Source organism: Vigna umbellata, chromosome 1 (assembly GCF_029865625.1).
Source record: "Vigna umbellata cultivar VRB3 chromosome 1, Vumbellata_1.0, whole genome shotgun sequence".
Lineage (NCBI taxonomy): Eukaryota > Viridiplantae > Streptophyta > Magnoliopsida > Fabales > Fabaceae > Vigna > Vigna umbellata.
Genome location: NC_142165.1, coordinates 99,050,456 through 99,060,635, shown reverse-complemented (window position 1 = coordinate 99,060,635; position 10,180 = coordinate 99,050,456). Strand labels below are relative to the sequence as shown.

The 10,180-nt window shown below is 32.9% G+C and overlaps 2 protein-coding genes across 3 annotated transcripts; one reads left to right on the top strand and one right to left on the bottom strand.

Moving 5' to 3' along the window:
- Positions 1 to 1,069: 1,069 nt before the first annotated feature.
- GDPD6 (PLC-like phosphodiesterases superfamily protein) lies at positions 1,070 to 4,846 on the top strand. Of its 2 annotated transcripts, XM_088105058.1 has the most exons (8): positions 1,070 to 1,227; positions 1,554 to 1,732; positions 1,914 to 2,097; positions 2,380 to 2,454; positions 2,910 to 3,019; positions 3,394 to 3,612; positions 4,158 to 4,313; positions 4,509 to 4,846. In XM_088105058.1, exons 1-8 carry the CDS (start codon positions 1,212 to 1,214, stop codon positions 4,749 to 4,751), a joined length of 1,182 nt encoding a protein of 393 aa, XP_087961184.1. In that variant the 5' UTR covers positions 1,070 to 1,211; the 3' UTR covers positions 4,752 to 4,846. The 2 variants fall into 2 exon arrangements, with proteins under 2 accessions (XP_087961184.1, XP_087961183.1); XM_088105057.1 differs by lacking the exon at positions 1,070 to 1,227 and having other exon boundaries at positions 1,285 to 1,732.
- Positions 4,847 to 6,527: 1,681 nt separating this feature from the next.
- Positions 6,528 to 9,797, bottom strand: RPA70B (RPA70-kDa subunit B). The gene is made up of 12 exons (XM_047304461.2): positions 9,595 to 9,797; positions 9,340 to 9,486; positions 9,051 to 9,248; positions 8,770 to 8,947; positions 8,411 to 8,681; positions 8,229 to 8,331; positions 7,863 to 7,987; positions 7,697 to 7,775; positions 7,468 to 7,612; positions 7,146 to 7,306; positions 6,951 to 7,071; positions 6,528 to 6,870 (listed from the first exon to the last, which is right to left on the bottom strand). Exons 1-12 carry the CDS (start codon positions 9,723 to 9,725, stop codon positions 6,676 to 6,678), a joined length of 1,854 nt encoding a protein of 617 aa, XP_047160417.1. The 5' UTR covers positions 9,726 to 9,797; the 3' UTR covers positions 6,528 to 6,675.
- Between the last annotated feature and the right edge of the window lie 383 nt (positions 9,798 to 10,180).

Sequence of the window (10,180 nt, the reverse complement as noted above, 5' to 3'; positions counted from 1 at the left end):
GTCAATCCTAATGTTATTGCTTTAAAACATACTTTATATCCTCATAAATTTTAAATTATTGTTTATATACTAAAAAAACATCATAAAGAAGAAACAATTACCTACCAACACGATCTCGTTGGTAGAAACTATTATAGTTATAAACATAAATCAAGTGAAGGTGTCACAGTACACCACTATTTTTTGATAGAAAACAATAATATTAAAAAAATTGATTCGTATGAATGAAAATAAACATATATGAACTTGTGAACTCTTAAAATATTCACCTCAATAAAATAATATCAACAAAAACTTATATCAATAATAACTTGTTCAAATTAAAGAGAAGATTATAAACTCTACAAGATTTTTTTTAAATAATAATCAATTTTAAAAACTAAAAATAATTATTCACTATAATAACTAGTTTAGATATCAATTTATAAAGTAAAACTTATTGATATATGTATTATGAATAAAAAATTATAATTATTTCTAAGTTAGACATAAATTAACCAATAATATTAATTATAAGATTGTGAGTACCAAACTATCAAATGAATTATTAAAAAATTAGTGTAACTTAGTCACTAAAATAAAATAAATAAATACTTTGGAGTAAATAAATCATGCTAAAAGAGAAACCCACACAATTTATATCAGCTCAAGGTGCCAGTAATTGTTAATGAAAAATTTTAAAAAATTACGTTTATAGATTTATCACTTTTTAAATACCAACATCATATGTAGGGGTTGATACTTAAATTTGTCACTTTTATCAACATCATTTTATAAAAAATTAAAAAATAAAATAAAAAGGGAAAATTATAGACTACTTACAATAAAAATTTAAAAAATATCCTTTAATATATTTAAATTATAATATTCATTTATTTTTATTTATTTATTATTTTGTTCTTTCTTTAAAAAAAATACGAAAGTTTACATTTTATAATTATTTTATTTTTCTATTATGGTATGTGTTAACCGAATATAAAATTGTGTTAAACGAATATAAAAACGTGTCATGTAAAGATTACTCTAAAAATTCTATTTGTGAAAAATGCGGAGAATATTCGTGTGAGTCCTGTATTTTGGGCGCTAATCAAACACCACTGACCAATCATTCATCGTTATTCATTCATTCTGAAGATAAAATCGTTCTCACCAATACTGTTATATAACACTTATTGGGCTTGAGGTTGAAGTGAGGAACACAACATAATTCCATGGCGTCCTTACCCTGTAAGGATCTTTCACTATTCAGAATCCTTTCTCCTTTCTTTTCCGCAGTGTCTTTCTTTTCATTTTGTATCCCTTCATTTCTTCCAGTTGATCTTGGCAAGATGGAAATCTGGGTACATGTGATCTGTAACCGTTGTTTTTCTTAATTAATCAACTACCCTTTCGCATTTACTTTCTGAATGGATTTTCTCTCATGGTAGATTTCAGATCATTGAATATCGTGCCACAGTTTTATCACTAGTTTGAGTCAACGTTCAAATTTACCATAATATCCATGCCATTGTCTTCGTTTATTTTCTTCTCTTCAGATGTGTGTTTTTTCGCAGGTTTTGCTCCTTTTTTGTTTCTATTTCTTGTTATTGGGTGCACTGCAAGGCCTTTTTATCCTCTTCCCAACAAAGGTGATGGGGGAAGTAGGAAGCCCCTACAAACTTTTCGCCCCTATAACATTGCACATCGCGGTTCAAATGGAGAGTTTCCTGAAGAAACTTCTGCTGCATATATGGTGAAGACTATTTTTGTGCAAACCTATATTCTTTCCTTATTCTGTTTCTGATTTGGAAATCGACTATAATTATTTTTTCAGTAATTATGCACAGACTATTATTAGGTAAAATGTTGATGATATAGGAACCATCATTTCTATCGTTGGCTTACGGTTGCCCAAAAACGAATGTTTCCTGCAGAAAGCTATTGAAGAAGGTACAGACTTCATTGAAGCTGATATCTTATCATCCAGAGATGGTGTTCTTATATGTTTCCATGATGTCAACCTTGACATTACTACTGACATTGCAAATCACAAGGAGTTTGCTGATCGTAAAAGAACGTATGAAGTCCAAGGGGAAAACATCACTGGGTTCTTCACTGGTAGAGTAGCTAAACTTGCTATCCTTTCTTCAGCTTCTTTGCAAATTTCCGTAATAAAACAATTAGGGGGTTAATATGATTGATACTGTCTATGACATAAATGCATAAGCTTGAAATTCGCCTCTGATTTCGTTGTTTTTAGTAACGTGTATCGTAAAAGGTTTGCGTATGTTTCAGGTTCTCTAGTTTTGTTGAAAGCCCTATTTGCCGTCTAAACAATGTTTCTTCATGTTGTAATTATCGAATTTTCCAAAATAAGTTTACTTGTTTGTATATTTTCAGTTGATTTCACATTGAAGGAGTTAAAGTCATTGAGGGTGAGACAGAGATATAAATACAGGGATCAACAGTTTAACGGTTAGTCCCTTCTTCCACAGAGTAGTCTCTCATTTTATTATTTGTCATTTTCTTTTGCTTGTTTGACTTGTTCATTCATTGATTTGGAAATATCAAGTTACCACTAAGAAAATGCAGTAAAGACAATACAACCACTGAGACACAGACTCTGCCCTCGCTGGTCTAAGGCACCAAATCCTCTCCACTATTTCCCACCCTCTCCTTCTTCACTTTTTCTTTCCTTCCCCATCTTGCAATTTTTTTTTTCTCCTCTTCAATGCCTTGCTGCTAACTGTGCACTGTGTTGCAGTATTCCCTGCTCACTGAAGAGTAGACTTATTTTCCTTCTTATTTTTAGGGAAGCTTACTGCTGATGACTTTTTATTTCTTGTGATTCGTGCATGGAACTAATATTGCTTTTGCACACATAAAAATCAACCGTTAGTCCATAACTTTATACCGGTAATCTATTTCAGGAAAGTTTCAAATCATCACTTTTGAAGAGTTCATTAACATAGCACTGGATGCACCCAGAGTTGTTGGAATATATCCAGAGATAAAAAACCCAGTATTTATCAATCAACATGTGAGTATTTCTTTGTAGAATCCAACAAATGCCTAAATGTTAGGAATATATTCGGGGGGAACGGGGGTGTGGACTTGTATCGACAAAGATAAGTTGCTCAGAAAGGCAGAGCTATTGATATATAATTCATCTAACTGAAGAATATAATTGAATCCACCAATTTCCAAATTAAGGCTAATGAGTATTACTGGAGGTAAGATTATGTTGTTGGAAGTTTCTAAATGCAAATTACATTAAGAATTCTTAAATGTTTTACAAAAAATATTACAATGTCATGCTTGCTAATTTCGCCTTAATAGTATAATGTTTTGGCCAAGTTCTTTGGGGATTTTGTCTTCTTTCCGTTCATTAAGTCGAATTGATACAATCAACAGGTTAAATGGTCAGATGGCAAAAGATTTGAAGACAAGTTTGTGGAGACACTTCAGAAATATGGGTTAAAGGGTTCCTACCTGTCAAAAAATTGGCGGAGACAACCTGTATTCATTCAGTCATTTGCTCCAACTTCACTCGTGTATATAGCAAATAAGACGGACTTGCCCAAAATTTTCTTAATTGACGATGTTGATATTCCAACGCAAGACACCAATCAGGTTTGTAATACATTTTACCACATATGTGCAAGCTTATGTAGGATTATTGAACTTCTCTTCTGTCTGCAAGTTTTCAGAACAAGATGTATTGTTAATGGAGTTAGTTAGATTAGTGAAGTTAATGATTTATATCATAATTCAGACCTTAAAAAATTAAACTATAATGAGAAAGCATAAGTAGTCCCCACAGTGGAGCTATATACAACATTTTCTTTCTTATTCTTGTACAAATGGGGGAATGTAAACTAAGTATTCAGACTACCTTTTCGATTTCTTCTCTTCTATTTTCAGCTTTCCATTGTCATTCTTTCCCGTACAGTCAATGCTAGCTTCCTTAAATAAAATGTTGAAATTGGAGAAAAAAGCCCTTTCCTAGGAGTTTATCCATTCCTAGTTGACTGATCCTTGGCTATCCCTAGATCTTAGCAGCATTTATGTAATCTCTACCTTTTCAGAAGTAGTACTTTCTCCATTTTATGTTATACTGCTGTTTTGATTGCCTATACCAAAGTCTAACAAAATACTACTGTGATGATTATGTGCAGTCATACTGGGAGATTACATCTGATGAATACCTAAACTACATAAAACAATATGTTGTGGGAATTGGACCATGGAAGGACACGTTGGTACCTGTGGTAAATAATTATATGGCAACTCCTACTGATATTGTCTCCAGGGCACATGCTCATAATCTGCAGGTACAGTTCTTTGAAGCTTATTTTCTCATGATTTATGGATTTGATACCTTTAGGAAGATTGAGCGGATTATTCCTTTATTCTGTTGCCTTATCTGTTGTGACATTTCTCCTTTTTAATTTGTAATCTTTGTATTGTCTTCCATCAATGGTTTGGAGCCAAACAAATGGCAATATAAATTGCTATTGTTGATGCAGGTGCATCCATATACTTACCGAAATGAGAACATTTTTTTGCACTTCAACTTTAGTCAAGATCCGTATGTGGAGTATGATTACTGGATCAACAAGATAGGTGTTGATGGTCTGTTTACAGACTTCACTGGTAGCCTCCATCGTTTTCAGGAATGGACCTCTAAACATCAAGATGATGATGATGATGATGAAGATGCATCCAAGCTATTGCATAAAATTACATTGTTGCTCTCCTCTTATAATTGATCTCGAAAATTCAGATGTTGTATTTAGAGTTGGTATTAATTTACTGTGTTCAAAAAACCTTATAATAATATTTACAAGTGAGTTCTTGAGTAGAAGGTTATCTGACAATTAAGCAAAATTAAGCATCACTAATCAGAATATAAAATCTCCACATAAAGTTTTGGAATTACTAATAAAGATACATACTGTCTACCGTACTTATAAATTAAATTTTATTGTTGATTAAAATTTATTAGAAATATAAACGAAGTTTGTTAAATAAAATAAAAAAAAAGTAAAATCGCTATATTATATGATTTGTAATAAAATTCAACGAATAAATACTAGGATGTTTGTGGTTAAAAGTGCGCAAAAAAAAGTGTCCCTCTCAGCTATAAGGAGGTGTTTTATTTCACGTGATGCCTGCAGAAGCAGAGTTCTACAATATACATTTCTTTAGGAAAATGATACTTGAACAACCATTTTTGACAACATTTAGACACGCGCACACGTGTCTAAATTTGAGTGGTCCAGTTGGAAAAATTAAATGAAAATGGACCACTCAAATTTAGACACGTGTGCGCGTGTCTAAATATTGTCAAAAATGGTTGTTCAAGTGTCATTTTCCATTTCTTTATAACAGAATTCTGGGTTAAATAAGTGTTGCCGCTCAAATCTCACTAGAGTCCAGATTTTATTCTGGTTTTTTTGTTTGTTTTCAAAATGTATTGATTTTAATATTTTAAAATATTAAAATCAGTATACAACAATACGTTCTGAATGTAAAAGAGAAACAGCATCAAAAATTAAGAAAAAAAATACAGAGAGGCAATGAATACACCAAGGAAGGGATATTTTTACTTGTATTAATTTTGTAGCACCTTAAATGAAATGGAGCGTTTTAATGTTATTGTACAAAAAAAAAAACATACTGAAAAAACATGCTGAAGAAAAACATAATAAAATGTATAATTAAAGATGCCAAATTTTTTTTTTCTTGTAAACTATTTATTACTTTTTTAAGATATCAATGTCAATATTAATTCGCCAATTATTAGTAAGGTAAAAGAATGGCAATTCTAGAACTAAAGTAGTTTACTGAATTATTGAAAAAATAAAAGAGATTTTATTAAAAAAGTTAGTGAGTCTAAGTTTATATTTAACGAAAACTATATTTAATAAGGTTATAGCTAATTGGAATATGATTTGTTGTAAATTTCTTTACATGTTTTCTCATATAGATAAAAAAAGTTTGTAGCCCATTAGCATATAATCTTTTTTTAATATATTACATGTTAAAGTCTAAGTATTCCAAACCTTTTATATAAATTCAGGAAAAAGAAATAGTTACCCTTACTTTTTTTTACTAAAATTTCATCTGAATACCTCAACTCAACCAAAATGACCATAACAGATTATAATAGCAAATACATAAAATAATCCAGATTTTAAAACATTAAAGATATTCAAGTTGTATACAAAACAAATTCATAAAATAAAAATTATAAATTCTAAATAAACAATTTCAAGTTGAAAACCAATGTTTCGCACACCGGCCCTTAAACTACAAGTTTTTTGTTTCAATTAACTTTAAAATAGTAAGTGAAAGGAAACAACGAAATAATTACCATTTATATCATCTGATGTCTCTTCAAGTTTTCCAAAACATAGATTGGTAAAAGAATTATTATATTGTGACACTAAATAAAAATCTAATAAAAACATAAAAGAGTGCAAATTATTCACTCTAGTACCTAATAAAAACAGAGTCATGATGAAAAATCATGAAAATGTGTATGACTAAAATTTCGCCAATATCATACCACATGAAGATGTCAGCAAAATGTATGATAAACCACATAAGGAATTAATAATTACAACCAGTAACATTACTCAAAAAGCGTTTAAAAGGAATCTACAAACTGTAAATCTGCGTATCGATCTCTTATGCTCTCATCTTTGATATTTCTTCCAGCATCATCCTTGATTCAGCTGCGAAGTCAACAGGAACAACTGCTCGAACCGTTATCCTTTGCCGCTTCTCGTTATTATACTCGTTCTGGGTAACACTGACGCGGAAAAGATGCGGAACCCAAGTTCCTTGCTTCAATTTCAGATTATAAGGATTATCTTCTCCTTCCTGACATTAACAAGCCATGTAATGTTAAATAAAGCATTTTATCATCGTGTTTCAACATTTAACGTGGTAACTGATCTTACTTGTGATTTAAGGTCATCTAAAGCATCTGCAGAGCATCCAACAATCTTCTCAGCTTCCTGATTAAAGACGGAGAAGAAAGCCTCACCACTTGTATCGCAAACCTTGGCAACCATAATATACCTGAAAGGACAATAAAAACTTTAAATGCATGCATCAGATAGAAAAGTTAACACTAAAGATGACAAGTGTGCTACCTTAAACTGCATTGTTCATCGCTTTTCTGGCATCCTTCGCACCAATATCCAGAACCAATGTTTTCAGTAACTTTCTTATTGCATGTCTTACAGGCACGATACCACATTGCTTGGTCAGGCTTTATGAAGCTTATATATCCTCTAACGCTGAAAAACGCAGGCTGCTCAAAGTAACATAAGAGATTACAAGTCAGATTAGTGATTCACGTTACAATCCTTTCAAACTTCCAAGAATTTCAGTAGTATGTTGCCCGAATGCTAATAACCAGATGGTACCGTCTTAACAATGTCCAACATTCAAGAAAATTAGCTACCAAAATACCTTCGTCTCTCCCAATGATTGGTCGGAGGTTATGTGAGCAAGTGGAACACGATCAGTGTACACTGATCTAATTCCATTATTAGATGTTGGACTTGAACCAGAACCTACAGAGTCCATTGAAGCATCTTTGCCTTCAGATTCATACCTGTGAGCCAAAGCAGACATATAAGTATGACTATCATAAAAATACCATAACAAGGCAACAATTGCATAGCGGATATTGGTATACCAGCTTCTGAGTTTCTTTGCTTCGGGTACGTCTGGATTTACCAGAATTACACTTCTGCTTATAGTTGACAAAGAAACACCTGAGACAGATATTCAAGAACGGTAAAGATATGAGCCTCTCGCACCAGTGTCATATAGTGTTTATCTAAGCGTAAGCCTTATCATACCTTCGAAGTCCCCAACCCTTAGAGACTTGATTGCAACAACTGGAGATTGATCAGCAATGTCCAGTAAATCTTGTCCTGTGTTAGTAGCAAGATCATTCCACAACGACACAACTACCGTCTTCTTCCTGAAATGTCAGGCATGCACATTTAAATCTACACAATTCAACAAACCTTTATCCAACAAGGTGAGTATCTAAACCTACATTACAACCATTCAACGCAATTAAAGGACCTCAGATGCAGGGGGGAAACATTTTTTTAACATATGAACACTCTTAACTCCTCCCTATATATAAAGCTTAATGGGAATAATTCTTTAATGGTTGAAGAGATAAACACTCCAAGTAATAAGTAATAAATACTCACGTTTCATCAGCGATAGTAATGTCGCGCTTTGGAATGCTCTCATTGTCACTCTTCCTACGAATGCTCATTGTTGAAGAAACATTCTTAACAACTCCAATGACATCTGAAATTGCACTATATACAATCAATAATGAATCAAGGTTAAACCACGACAATTAAAGCACGTTATATACAATACTTACCCACAAGTTCAGACTTGTTGACATAAGGACCTAGCTGATCAATCTGGACAAAGCTAAATTTTGTTTCCGGGACAAAACTTGCTTCACCCGCCACCTCTTCCACCTCAGAATTCTCGTTGAGCGTCATTTCATAATCATTTTGAACAGTTTTGAACTGTTTGTTGGCAACTTTTAGTGTCCCCTTCGAAATATAATAAACCTTTCCCAGAACAAATTTGTCGTAAAATTTTCTGGCGGCATCGTTAAACATGGTTGCCTGGATCTGAGTACCCTGAAATTAGGTGGGGAAATATCAACCACTACACTTAACAAGAAAAACAGCATATAATTCCCAAACAAATAAAACAAACAACTCTTACTTCTTCGTCCGTCAATTCAACATTGAATACACAACCTTCACCCCTAGCGTTCTTATAGGTACGCATGTTTCCTTTGTTACTAACGCTAACTTTTATCGTCCAATTACCCTGATAAGGATTCAACGAAACGAGTGGACGCACCCTACGCGTAATTGCCAAGCGTGCAGCAGGAGCCGAACTAAAATAAAAGAGAGAAAAATTTAAAAAGAAAAATCAAAATGAAAAACCCTTAAATCTCAGAACGATTTGAAATGAAACAAGAACACAAGAATACTGCTCACTTTCTATGTTGATCATTTAGAATCTGCGCAGCAGATTTTGTAACCACTTCCTGCTTTTGCTTCAAAACAACACCAGCACCACCTTCAGTCTTCGATCCAACCTCTTCTTTGGGTTTCAAAAGAATACCAGGCTCCTCGCACTTGATCTCATTTTCAAGAGCGGGAGATACCGGCTCACATTTCGTGACAATAAGGTACCTAAAAAAAATAACACAACGAAAATCAGATACCTCCAATCATCTTCAAAGCTAGTATACAAAGCGATAACTGCTACGAAATTAGGTCTTACTTTTCAGATTTGTTAGGGATGTCATTGAGAGTGTAATCAAGAATTCGAACAAGACCTAGGTTTTGAATGTTCCCAGAGAGAACCTCGGAATACATATTCGAAGGAAGAATTGCCCTCAGTTTCTTTTTCCCATCACTGGCCGAGAACCTAAATTGCCACATAAAATACATACAGTAAAAAATATTGCAGGAAATTACAGATCCGAAACAAAAAAGGGGGAAGAGTAACTGAACGTGTAGATTAGAGAGTACAAACATGTATCTGTTGCCGCTGGGCTTGAGATCAACTATTTGAACAACAATGTCGGGAAGATCCGACAGAGAATCTGGGGAAGGGTTGGCGAGGAGCGTCGAAACGCCGTCGGGTGTGATCGATTTTGCGGCCATTGGAGAGAAGTTTTGGAGAAGAGAAAGGAATAAAGTGAGAAGAATAAGAGTGAGAGTATGGTTGAAAGCCAGAGAGAGTGGTTTTGTATAGTGGAGAGTGTGGCGGGAAAACGCAATTTTGTGTGCGGCGTTTTCAATTCGAGGGCTTTTCGCGCTTCGATTTTGCAAACTTATCGCGCCCCTTGTTTATTTTTTCGTAAAACGCGCTCTAGATATTTACCAGTGGTAATAACATTGTTTTGTGTATGAACAAACGATAATATATATATATATATATATATATATATATATATATATATATATATATATGTAGGTGTGTATTTGAAGTTATGCTATTAGATTTTCAGAAATTATTTTTTTTAATATTTTAACTGGAATATTACTTTAAATTTATCTAAAAGTTATGTCTGGTTATATTTGATAATTTTAATAATATTTTTTTAAAATAAAAAATA